The 13,847-nt window shown below is 40.6% G+C and overlaps 1 protein-coding gene across 2 annotated transcripts in view; it reads right to left on the reverse strand.

Moving 5' to 3' along the window:
- UNC5C (unc-5 netrin receptor C) overlaps nucleotides 1–13,847 on the reverse strand; it is a 383,755-nt gene that overhangs the window by 29,468 nt on the left and 340,440 nt on the right. For both annotated transcript variants that reach the window (XM_007999311.3, XM_007999310.3), the window contains 2 exons: nucleotides 5,037–5,205; nucleotides 1,851–2,084 (listed from right to left, as the gene is read on the reverse strand). In XM_007999311.3, coding sequence (XP_007997502.2) covers nucleotides 1,851–2,084; nucleotides 5,037–5,205 — 403 coding nt within the window. The remainder of the gene's footprint in view (nucleotides 1–1,850; nucleotides 2,085–5,036; nucleotides 5,206–13,847) is intronic.

Genomic DNA, 13,847 nt, shown 5'->3' on the forward strand with positions numbered 1-13,847 from the left:
TAGGAGGTGAGGCCTTTGGAAGGTGATTAGGTCACAATGGTGGTGCCCTTAGGAATGGGATTAGTAACCCTGTAAAAGAGATCCCAGAGAGATCTCCCCATCTCTCCACCACGTGAGGACACAGCAGAGTGTCAGCAGCCTGTCACCCAAAAGAAGGTTCCTCACCAGAGCCCACCCATGCTGGCACCCTGATCTCAGATTTTCAGCCTCCACACTGGAAGTCTGGGTTGGAACTGTGAGAAAAAAACATTTGTTGTTTAAGCCACCCAGTCTGTGGTACTTTGTCAGAGCTGCCCAAACTGTCTAAGACAGGCACCATCTCAACACGCCAAGGCCTCCTGCCCCCTGAGTTTGCTTCTATGACTTAGAGGCAGGAACTTGACCTTCTGCCCCAACCCATTGAGCGTTCGTCAGGGGATTCTCAAAAGGCCACTTGAGCAGGACCTTTTAGGCTTGTTCTCTTCATCTCACTGCCCCATCACCATCCAGCTCCATCACCTGTTCCTGCATACTTTGACTCACCTTTTCACTGAAGTCAGGCTGATATTTCTAACATGTATTTTCAATCATGCCTTTTTTCTGTTTAAACCTATCCAATCCCCATTAACTCAATAACTGAATCTCAACTTCTCTCTCGGCCATGAAGGTCCATCTAGACAAAATTCTTATCTTACCAGAAATAATATGCCTGTAGAGAGCCTTTTTTTTTTTTTTTTTTTTTTTTTTTTTTTTTTTTTTGGAGATGGAGTGTTGCTCTGTCACCCAGACTGGAGTGCAGTGGCACCATCTCGGCTCACTGCAACCTCTGCCTCCCAGGTTCACGCCATTCTCCTGCCTCAGCCTCCCGAGTAGCTGGGACTACAGGTGCCTACCACCATGCCTGGCTAACTTTTTTGTATTTTTAGTAGAGACGGGGTTTCACCATGTTAGCCAGGATGGTCTCCATCTCCTGACCTCGTGATCCACCCACCTCAGCCTCCCAAAGTGCTGGAATTACAGGCGTGAGCCACCACGCCTGGCCAAGGGTCTTTGTTTATTGTTTACTTCTGTGTTTATTCATGCTGTTCCCTCCACCTAGGAATCCTGTATTTTTCCCTTCACTGTTGCTGGTCAAAACCTAATCCTCCATTAGGGCTAATCATCAAATGTTAGCTCCTTTTCAGATTCCCTCAAAGTAATAATGCCTCTGTCTCCTGAGCCCCCACATAGCACTTTGCATGTCAGCCACTGCGGCATTTCTCACCCTCTGACTTACCTCCTCAACCTTGGCATACTTCTTTTATTCCTCCTTTTATATCATAACTTCTTCAAAGGCACTTACTATATCCCTTAAAGCTTTGAATGGGACAAAATGGATGGCAATAATCACACCAGGAATTAAGCTCATTTATTCTGCAAAGCAGCAGCCTGTTGTCAAATGCTAACCCGCTCCCTCACAGCCCTCATAAAAAGAATGGGAAAGCATATAAATGAAGCAGCACACCAGAGGAACATACAGTGTGAGCAATTATGCCAATTCCTTTTATAGGAAGAACGCAGCTGAGATAAACATGGAAGCAGATTATTTACCATCCACGGGTCTCATTGCCAAATTCTTCTAAATTTTTCATTAAAAGAAATCAAGGAAGGTAAACAAAGTAGCCCTTGGGAGGAATCAGTGTAAACAGCTCATATATCCGCGTGGCCTCAGAGAAATGTCTATCTTTTTTAACTGCATCCTTTGGGGCCAAACACATGTGTCCACACACTTGGGTGCACACACACAGCCACGTCTCCAAGTGTGCACAGCTGTGCAAAACCTTGGCTTCCAGGTGAAGGTGAAGAGGGCAGGCTAGGTGGGAGGCACTTACCTTCAGGGCATCCTGGGTGTCATCCAGACAGTAGACTCGGATGCTGTACTCCAGCGAGGAGCAGCACAGGGGCCCAAAGATGGCCAGCTTCAGGCGCTTCGCAGCCGCTTTGGTGGTAGAATGCCCGACTAGGGCGTAGGTGCTGAGGTTCTCTGTGAGGATGTGGCAGGCCTCTGCGTCCAGCTGAATGTAGCAGGGGGTGGTAAAGTTTTCCTCCCCGACCACCACCACATCCTGGGGGACAAAAAGGAAGGGCCATGGCTAAACCACCCAGGACGCATGCCAGCCACCAGGGATGGTGGTGAATGACAGTGGGTAGAGCAGGACCTATCCTTTACTTGGCCTTTTTCTCTCTCAGATTTTATGATCTGTCTACTTAAGTTCTTCATCATTGTATCTCTTTCTACCATTGTCTTTACGCTGAGAATATTCTTTATTTAGATGTCCTTCAGTTTGCATCTTTTGATCTTCTAAGAGTCTACATTTTCCCTAAAAATCTGTACGTGTGAAAAGAATTAGATAAATTAAAGAACTGTGCAATAATATATTAATATGCAATTCTACTATATTCTTTCAAAACTCATCTGACAGTTTCTTCCTACAGAAATACACTGCTTTTTCTAAGTAATCTTGGCTGTCAGGTTCTAAGAAAAGCAAGACATGACAAATTCCATGACACATAAGATACATTTCTCTGTTACTTTTTATGTGTCATTAAACAGTCTACTCTTTCAGACATTGAAAACATTTAGCATGAAATAAAAATAAATGGAAGTGATTTTTATTTTTAAAAAAACAGTTACTAATTCAACCAAGTTTTGATTCATCTATATGGTTCAGGCCACAGAATACATTAGCCGAAAGACCACGTATGGGATGCAAAAACCAAGGGTTGGGATTCCGAATGCATCTTGGGGCAACCAGGTAACAGAGGCATGTGAAGCAGGCAGGGCCACAGACAAGGAGGAATGATGCAGCCTGTGGCGAACCAGAGCGCATGCCTATCTAAAGAGCTCAGCCTCTGCTGGGCTTTGGCCTATGGCTGCTATGCAGGAATGCAGGCCAAGTATGGACAAAGCCTCACATGTTCCAAGACAGGCTGGAAGTTCAGATTTTAATGTGAAATCTTCCAACTTTTAATTAACTCAAATTTAAAAGAAAATTTCAGGCAAGAGAAATCCACGCGTGAGCATGAGTCAGTCTCTGCACTGTCAGAGACAGAGTCAGTCAGTCTCTCTGCAGGGGCAGGATTCATGTCGACTTTGCTTCCCACTGTATTCCAGTGGGCCTGGCTCAGGATGAGTGTCCCACAACCATTTGCTGAAACAGTGAATGAACACTTTGTTATACATTTAGTGCAGAGGGCTACACAAAGATGTGAAAGAGGTCGCCACCTAGGTTATTATTTATTATGCCTTGCAACATGATCTGAGCTATAATAAGAGCTATGTTTTAACAGCATCAGTGAAATAATTCCTTCTACTGAAACTATGCCCCCAGAGGAAGTCTCTAAAAAGGAAAAGAGAGAAAGAAGCTCAGAACCTCCAGGCTTATTTCAGTCCCAAAAAGACACCTGGAAAGAAGCTGCTTTCTCCAGGACAAAGGAAACCCTCCGGTATCCCCTAGTGGTGACATGGTACAGAAAACTTCCTAGAGGACATGGCCAAAGAGTAACGATGCCCGTGTCCCAGTCAGTCACAAGTACAAGGGGGCTTCCATGAGGACTGTCCTCTTCTACTTTCCTCATCTACTCAGTTTATTGTTACTGTTGTTGCTATTGTTACTACTCAAACCCAGAAACGGATAGGGTAATAGGAAGATAATCATGCAAACAATTTAGGATTACTTTGGATTAAAGGATGTTTTTCAGATGCATCATTTAAAGCTTAAAGAGAATTAAAGTTAGATCTGGTTAAATCTGGTCTTAACTCAGCATAAAGTATATTTATTTATTTATTATGTACGTTTTGGCAAGCAGTGATCCCCTGATATGGTCAAGAGTAGAACATGCCCACAGGAGGGAAATCCCAGTGAATCCCAGGGATGCTCTTGTACTCTTCTACATCTAATACTGTATTTTCTTAAAATATTAGGAGCTAGAATCTTCATGTGTATCTTTTCTAAAAATTTTTTTCCTAAAAAATTATAAGTAATCACAAAGCATATAATATATACTTTGCATATTATAACTTCCTATTTTATATGTTTTACATTTTATACAACTATAAAGTACAGTTTTAAAATTATTGAATATTTTTGGATAAACATATTACTGAAATATAGGTGCTAAGTGGGGGGTTCTAATATAAAGAACTGGACTTGTCTTTAAGAAGTTATGATGGCAACAGTCGCAGAGAGCCAGAATGCTGCGGATTTTCTTCCTTCTAGTGGAGCTTTGGAGACATACCCTTTCTGTTTTTCAAGCTTAAGTTCACAAGAACTATATCCCAGGTACATGTCTGCAAGTAAGTGCCTAACATTTGCTGACCCAGTTGCAACGTTTCTGTGCCTGCAAATCATATACATATATATACATGTACTTTTTTTTTTTTTTTTTTTTTGAGATGGAATCTCACTCTGTCGCCCAGGCTGGAGTGCAGTGGTGTGATCTCAGCTCACTGCAACCTCTGCCTCCCAGGTTCAAGTGGTTCTCCTCCTTCAGTCTCCCGAGTAGCTGGGATTATAGGCGTGCGCCACTGCACCCAGCTAATTTTTCTGTTTTTAGTACAGACGGGGTTTCTCCATGTTGGCCAGGCTGGTCTCAAACTCCTGACCTTATGATCCACCTGCCTTGGCCTCCCAAAGTGCTGGGATTACAGGCATGAGTCACCCTATAGTCATCTATATGTATATATTATATATATACACATAATATGTATATATTATATATATACACATAATATGTATACATATATATAATCTATATTCTGAAAGGGACATATCTACAGCTCTTACATGTACTTTTCCTATGAGTTATCTAATGAGTGACCATCATTTTCTGTGTGCCTATCAATCAGAAGACATAACACTCAGGAACTAGTCTGCCTGCCTGTTTCTCTCTCATTTTGAGGGTGAGCTAAAATTCCACTCATGTTTTGCTTTATAAATAATAGGCCTTCCATAATTGCTCCTACTTATCTGCATGGATTATTCTTGCATAGCATCTTTATCCCGACAGCAGCTCACCTCCCACTGTCCCTGTGCTGCCTGGTTCTTGAGCAGTATCTTCCAGTCCTCGGTATTGGGGTCTGCGCAGTGATGCATAGTGAGGACGACAGGGCGGGTGAGCAGAGCTCCTGGGGGCCCACAGCTCACCACAGGGGTCAAAAGTGTCTGAGAGTCATCCATGGGTGGCCTGGGAGGAGAGCAGAGAATGGCATCAGTGACATTTCCATTGTATTTATGAACTATACACTTGGGTTTTGAATGCAAACAGGTCAAGTAGTTTTCTCTTGGAATTCTTTTTTTTTTTTTTCTGGGGGGTTGGGGAGAGGAAATGGGTGATGCAGAATTAAATGCTCTTTACACCAAGACCTTGATCTTGCAGGACTGGAAGTCTTTATGATAACAACAAATTTGCCAGCATCTCTTTGATCCCCTTCCCTCCGACACCGGTGTTTTTGTGGTAGCTTCCTCTGAATTTATGTACAGACACTTTCAAGATGGAATGAGAATGAACAGAGTCCCTATGAAGTTACATAATCAGATTTTCTGATAATTCTTGCCACTGGTCTCATAGGGTTTTAAATACTTCTGTGGTTTCAGGACCTGACTTGAAAAATACTTTTAAAAAATCATTTCAGAATGAGGACACTCTAGAACTAAACTTAGTCCAAATTACTTTCCGGAATAATTTAGGCTAGTACAGCAGATTCATTATTTCAAATATGACTAGAAAGAATATAGAACTGTATTTATACAGCAACTTAAAATGAGATCTCTTTATTTGTATAGTTCATACTAAGAGAATCTGGGCAGAAAGAATCCCAAAAACACAGATTCTTTATTTTTATATATAAAAATTGCCTTAAATCTTTTCCCTAGCAAGACTGTAATCAACAAGCAAATGGATAGGTTAACCTAACCCATCAGTAAATTTGTGAAGATATAGCTCCAAAGGTGTTGAGTGGATTGCCCCAAGTCTCACAACTAAGTGCTAGTTAGTGCTGAGATGAACATAAATGCCCTCTCAATGACAATATTCAAACTCCTCAATCAGAATAGCAGAGCTTTTGAAATCATGAACTCACAGAATTTTAGAAGGGCCCTTGGTGGTCATTGGGCAGCACCTTCCATCCAGCCAGAACCCCCTTACAACATGGCTCATATATAGTTAGTGCTATAGACACATCCGGAATTGTGGTCCACTACTGCTAAAAGGTCACCTCGTTTACTAGAAACTCAAATTTACAAAATATTCTTACTTAAAATGAGCACAGCCTGACTTCCTGAAATTTCTCTGTATGTATCCTTGGTTTGCTTTCGATGCTACATTGTTTCATATACTTGGAGATCATTATGATGTCTCTACAGTCTTCTTTATTACAGACCAAACAACCTCAATGTTCCCAGCCTCAGCTGGAATAGCATGGTTTCCAGATCTCTCCTTGGGTTTCTATCTTCATTTTCATATGGATGCTTGTCATTGTTTTCCAGGTCCTTGTTAAAGTAGTGGCATCTTGGACTCAACACTCACATAGACAGTATAAGAGAGCATTTTCTTTGATTTGCAATCTGTGTTTATATTCATGCCTCACAAAATTGTTGCTCTTGATTATTCCCAATCAAGGAATTACTTATAAATATTATTTAGCAGGCTCCAGTTACATGGGAAGATGGAGATAGTATGGTTAAGCATTTCCTTTATAAAATAAAGCAATGCAGCTCCAAGGAAGTTAAGACATTTGTTAAAGCTAACCACTCTAAGTATTCCTAACATGAAAGTCTCTTAGGCTAAGTCTAAAGATGTGATTCTTAGGCTAAGCCTGGTTCCATGATTGTAATGATGGCTTTTAAACCTAGGTACAGAAATTTAGATTTAGCTTTTCATTTGTACTTCATAGTTTCAAGGTAAATTTTGGTTCATCTATTTCTTAATGCTGTATCTTCCCTCCAAACATTGGCTATCTCTTCTAGTCTTTTCTCCTCCCAAAATCTGATATGCTTGCTATTTATGTTCTCATTCTAACCACTGATAACTTTGCAACACAAGAATAGAGCAAGGGCAGAGACCTTTTCAATGACACCATTTGAAACCTCTTTCCAGTCTGACATGAATACTTTGAGCTATTTAGTTCCACCAAATATAAACCCAGTAAATGGACATTGTTCAGTTCACATCTTTTGATTGAATTCACATATACATCACAAGGGACATATACAACTCCTTTATAATTGCAAAGGTCACTTGAAATGGATTTTTCTCTAGTTTTTGTTTGTGGTTTACCCATTATTTATTACATATTCCAGAAGTTAGCTTTTATCTATGGGTACCCTTGTTGAACACTCAATGAATGGTAGCAGTTATTATTTTTAATATTGTTGGAAGACAATTATCCATGGATTTCTCATGTTTATGCATGGATATTTGTATAGCAATTACCTTGAAAGATAAAGACAATGTCTACTTCTGGAGCAAATGGCAGGCATGTCTACTCCTCATTATAAAAGACTCAGGTTCCCTAAGCTCACAGGTCCTTTTCTGGAATGCAACCATTGAGTGTGTAGACTTCATCTGAACATTTTTGCATCACCATCTCTAAAATGGGGCTCCAAAATTGGCACAAAAATGATGGTACTCTGTATAATGCTATCGCTGTGGGTAATAAGCTGTCTGTTGTCGCTGATCCACACATCTTGTGTCTTTTATCAGCATGCATACAACTGTAGCAGCTAACTTGGTAGCTCACAAGCAAGTTTAAGTCTTAGAGCTTTCACAGTTGACTATTAGTTCTAAGAACACAATTAAAATTTGGCATCTGTTCCCCTTAATAACTCTTGGCTATCACTGCTTCCTCTCTTGTTCTAAAGTTGCACTAGAATCTCACCAACCTATGGCTTTTCTTTCTTACTATTTAGAAAACCAACACAAATTTTACCTCCTTTTAGTCTTTCAATAGCATTTCCATTCTCTTTAAATAACAATACCCTTTCCTCCATTAAATCTAAAGTTATTTAGGTACTTGGGAATGTACTTAAATTTGGAACTATAGGGTTATTGGGAGCAACCTGAGACCTCATTACTATCCCCATTACCACCTTGGTTTTCACTTTCTCTTAACCCAATTTGTCCTTTTTCCAGTGTGAAATTCATTCTCTAAGAACACAAGTCAAGTTCTACTTTCACCGCGTCATAGTTAACACTATACTTTCTGCCTTAAGCGGTGACTTCATTATTGCTTAATTCTATTTTTTGTATCCTGGAGGGGGAAAAAAAACAATGATTGCATTTTTCTGAGCACTACTCTTACCTTCCAGTTACAAGTGTACCTTGAGAAGTGAACATTAAACTTTTAAGAAAGTAGACTAGAGTGGAATCTATTCCAAGTGGTCTTTGCAATATAGTTGGGGATTGGAAACATCTATCTCTCAGTCTGGTGTTAGCAGCTGGTGCTTGAGGCAGGAAGGAGGAGGGGTCCTTCTCACCACTGACTTGGAACAGAAGGGAGAAGGCTCCCTGCTGGACTGGGGAGCTGTCAGACCTGTACTCTCCAAGTACACCCCTGGCATGCAATATTGATGGGCACCATTCTTGGAGGAGGGATAGCAAGGGAAGGAGGGAGGAAGGAGGGGCAGTAGGTGTCAAAAGAATTTATTAACCCAGTGAGGTGCAAGAATGTAATGAATAGGGAAGTGGTGAAGTGGAATTCTTATCAGGGAATGAAAAACAAAGAAGAAATAATGATAAGATTCTCTTATGGGCTTTCAAGATGAGAGAAATAACATTGAAATTGGAAATATCTGAGCATATATGGAAGGAGTTACGCAGGATAAGATTTAACTATGTGAAAACTAAGGTCAGAGTGTGTAACACATTTCCTTTATTTATACAAAGGAAGCTATTAAATGACACAGAAGAAAATAGCAGAAAATAAATATCTCGGATTCATGTTTTTGCAGAGAACGGCTTCCCTCTTTATGTCTTATGTGTTTTCTAAGCAATTCAAGTAGTCTGTAAATATTAATTGCAGATGATACGGAAATGAACATAGAACAAAAATTAGCTGCAGAAGCAGCAATTAAGTATAAATTTCAGCAAAGAACAATGATTAAAATTTTAAATGTTTTCCGAAGTCGAACAAGGATAATATTCAAGTAAATGATGGATGGTGCTGAGTCCTCTAGGGACAAAGCCCACAGAGAGAAATTTCAGTTTTCTGTCAGAAATATTTTCTCATCTTTTGCTTGTTGTTGTCAGTGAGGAGAACTTCCTTTTTTTTTCTTTTTTCTTTTTTTTTTTTTTTTTGAGATGGAGTCTCGCTCCGTCGCCCAGGCTGGAGTGCAGTGGCCGGATCTCAGCTCACTGCAAGCTCCGCCTCCCGGGTTTACGCCATTCTCCTGCCTCAGCCTCCCAAGTAGCTGGGATTACAGGTACCCACCACCGCGCCTGGCTAGTTTTTTGTATTTTTTTTTAGTAGAGACGGGGTTTCACCGTGTTAGCCAGGATGGTCTCGATCTCCTGACCTCGTGATCCGACTGTCTCGGCCTCCCAAAGTGCTGGGATTACAGGCTTGCGACACCGCGCCCGGCCTCATCAGTGAGGAGAACTTCTAATCAAGAGTGCATAGTTTACAAAACTTTCACATAAGCCTTTGCATTTGCTGCCATGGTACACTTGTAAGGTAGTGTATGTCTTTTACTTCTTTTCCAGAAGAGGAAATTGAAATCTACAGATATTAACACAGATAGTAACTTGCCTAAGGATGCAAAACTGGGTAGGTTTCAAACACAAATCATTTAATTTCTTTCACATGATACCGTATTTTGGGTTGCTTAGAGTGGGTTTAAGTCCTTGCGAAACTATTCCTGTCTTTCCTAGAGCAGGCTCAAGGAAAGAATCTGTCTCCATCCACCTCTGTGGGAACAGGAGGTGCCTTCTAGTGATGGACATGTCTTTTGTCTGGTCCCTTAGGATGATAATCCCACCCTAGGCTCAGCTGCCTTTTAAAGCACAGGCCTTCACACATAACTGGCAACTTGAAATATTTGCACTCTAGGTACCTGACAGGGAATATCTAACTCACTTGCTATCAAAAACTCAATTGTGCAAAAATAATATTTATGAAAGCCACTCCGAAGGGCGTGCCACCATTTCCCTAGACAGGCCAAAATCTACCCCTGGATTAAGCCAGAACTGATAAGCATTATGCTTATCTACCTCCACTGAGGGACACTGATAGAAGCGGCCCTTGAAGCTCATTGCTGTTTTTCTTTTAAGTATGCTATTCACTGCATTACCAAAATGTCTTCTTTATGAGGAACCAAAGGAAAAATAATTGAGTTTCTTCTGAGAATATTTTTTTCCCTCATGGACATGCGGATCTTGTAATTTAACACATCCCCTTCTTGAAAGGCTTAGAAATAGTAAATTCACGACCTGGTACTAGCAAATGTGCTGGGAATTATACCAACTATTTTATATTCTAACTGCTCGCCTACTTTATCTTATCTTTTATAACTTTATTTTCCCCATTTTCTTACCTTTTCATCCACTTACTTAAATTTATTGCTCTTATAGAGAAGAAGTGTTTTCATAAACTACCTTGAAGCATTTCTTTATAAGTGGGATTTCAATAAATGAACATTGTCAAGAACAGTACGAGGATAAGATTTAAATATACCTGGACTCACTAACTCCCACCGTTAGCCTTTTTATAGCTCTTCTTTCAAACTGAGGAACTTGAGGCTCATGAATGAGAAAGGACTCTACTAAAAGGAGAAAGATCACTGTGTTTCCTTGAGACAGAATAATGTCAGCTACTATTTTACAAAGTTCCAAAAAATAACATGATAAGCAAATCTATCTCTACACAATTACCTACACAGGGAATTTTGGAATTTTGGAATTTATCCTCACACATTACTGTATTATTTATATTTAATAGATATATATGATAGTATCAGTTGCCACACTACTATTTCACATCTTAAACTATTGCTAAGGGGATTTCACCAATTAAATAAAAAAAAATCCTAAACGCCACTAATGTCCCACAGTTGACAAATCTAACAATCTTTTTGTTGTTCTTCCTCTTTCTTTACATTTTTACTTTAATAACACCTTGTGTTAAGGCTCCATCTTGGAGCTCTCTTTACGTTTGATTTTTGAGAACCTATTTATACCACGGTTTTTTTTGCTACCCTCACAAACCTTCATACTTTCATTCAGAAATATTCATTGAGGAGCCACTACTCCTAACACCGTAATATGTTAAGTCCTGTGCTAGATGCAAACTCTTCATTTGCCTTATCCTTACATGTTCTCTCTAGTTTCTCTCATCACAGTCAAACCTTCATAGGACTATTTCTTAAAGTTCTTTCCCCAGTTCTTTCTGCCCCTGCATGTTCTCGGCTGGAGGTTCCTTCCCTGCCATGACTTCACTTCCACGCGCCTAGCAGGAATCCACATTCCCACTCACACTGAATGCATCCAAACTGGAATCTGTCCTCTCCCCTGGAGCCACCGCTGCTTCTCACTTTTCTCACAATTCTCACAGTGCCCCAGGCTTGATTCTTGAATCTATTCTGTGCATTCTGCCCCTCCTTTGCAACACTTCTAGCAAGCTGTGAAATAGTTTCTCTTCTGAAATAGATTCTCTTGATACCCTCCCCATTCTCTCAGACTGGGAGCTGGGCTCACCCTCCGGCCTGGCTCCTCCTCCTCCTCTCTCCTCACACCTGCATTACTGCCAGGGCCCACCCAGGCACCAAGCCTTCTGGGCAAGTCCTTCTGCCAAGATCCACCGATGCATCCCGCGCACTGTCACCGGATCAATCTTGAAAAAGCGCTGCTATTCCTGTGTCACTCAGCTGCTCAGAAACTCCGTGGCTCCCCACCGTTTATAAAAAAGGTGTTCTATTTACCTTTGTATTTGGAATTTCTAAATTGATTTATTCACCTTTTGATAAAACTGCGATGTGAGTACAGAATGCAGAGAAAAGGGAAAATCAACTTTCATATCTTCAACTCAAATTGTTTTCCGACAAGGATCGATACAGGACAAAATTTCAGTCTAGGTCGGGTTCACTTGTGCAAACTGCTACTAGAAACAAGGCAAAAAGGCCCATGTTAGCAGCATTAATTGTGGAAATTGTATCCACCAGGAAAACAAAGGCTTCGCCGCCTCTCCAGAGATCTGTGAAGCAGGAGAGGCAGAAATCCTGAGCACGGCCTTGCAGCTCTGCACCCTCTTTGGTCAGAGACCGCTTGTCCCATCTCTGTGGCTCATTCAGGCTGTTCAGCTGCCAGCTTGCACTTTCGCTTAGAGCATATTCCGTAATGATAAGACCTCTCTTGTCACATTCACTATGCCACATGTAATTAAGTTCACGCCTCCCTTCAGACAATTCACATCCACAGATGACCAGCTGGATACCATCCAGCTGGAAACATACCCAGTTTGCGATGCAATAAAAGGAATCAGAGAGAAGGAAAACGGAGAAAAATGCTCAGAATTTTCCTACGAATGCATAGTAACATCACAGCTCCTGATGTCCTCACAGGAGTCTTCTCCCAAAGAAGTTCTGTCTTGTATCATGTGTGGATAGAAAGGATCTTTAGTGAGCAATAGAAAGTGTATCCAAAAATGCACCATAATACGTACGCAGAGGTTTGGTTTGTGCATTGGTGCAATGGAGGAGGATGGCACATTAGGAAGCAGAAAGTGCTTTGTGATCAGAAAAGCCTGAGTTTGAATTCTGCCTTGCTAAGGTATTAACTGTGAAACCCTGGCTATGGAACCCAATTCCCCTGTGCCTCAGTTTCTTCATCTTTAAAGTGGAGCTCATCACAGCTTGCAGAACATAGTGAGAAGTAAATGAAATTGAGAGTTTGCTGGATGAAGGGCAGGGATGCTTTGTATTACGACTATATCCTAAAGCACATTCTTGCCATTGTGTTTTACAATAAATATGCATCTGGTTCATAACAGAAAACTAGTGAAGAGAAGACTTCTCATTTATCTGAAACGGTTATCCTCCTGGGTTTGTTCCTTGGTTCGTGGTCTCTGGTGCCTATTTTCTTTTGAGATCTTGAGGTTTTCCTAGCTTCATTTTTATACACAGAACTTCTTTTATGCACACTAAATTCAACAGAGTAATTCCCTCTGCACCTAACTTCAGATGGTAGGCATAGCAAGGAGTGACTGATAGTTTCCTTTTCATTATAGTCAAAGGCAGAGGACCCTAAAAACAGAAAAATGTCTAGCTTTATCAATTTTCTGTTTTCTCTTTCTTTCATCTAAAATGTACAATTATCCTGGTTCTGCTGCCAAGGAAAGTATGGGAAGAGCAGGCACGTGAATGCACACCTCTTTCAGCTTCAGCCTGTGCCTGCAGCAGCCCGTTAAGGCTTGATCTTCAGCTGCAGATAATGATAATCGGATGGAAAATAAGAAGCCCAGGCAACTTACTGTTAGTCACCATAAAGCACAAGCGAATACTTATTTCTGTTTAAACAAAATGTCCATTCTGGCAAAGGCCTTGATGGATAGATCTTAATGCTAACCTTGATTCCGGATAAGAGGAAGAAAAATAAAATAAAATAAAATAAAGAGATCGTGTAGTTTGCTAATCTTCTTTTCTCCTGATGCAAAAGAAGGGAGCTTTGAGGGCCTGTGAATGTTGCTTTGCATTGGGAATGAAAAAAATGAATATTTGATGTGAGTAAATACAAGCCTTTTAGTGATTTTCTGTTGCTCAAATTTAAGGCATGAATAATGCTCAAGAATTGTATTATTTTCTTAGACAGGCTAGTATTTATGTAGGTGGAAGTACACC

Source organism: Chlorocebus sabaeus, chromosome 7 (genome assembly GCF_047675955.1).
Source record: "Chlorocebus sabaeus isolate Y175 chromosome 7, mChlSab1.0.hap1, whole genome shotgun sequence".
In the NCBI taxonomy this organism is placed as follows: Eukaryota; Metazoa; Chordata; class Mammalia; order Primates; family Cercopithecidae; genus Chlorocebus; species Chlorocebus sabaeus.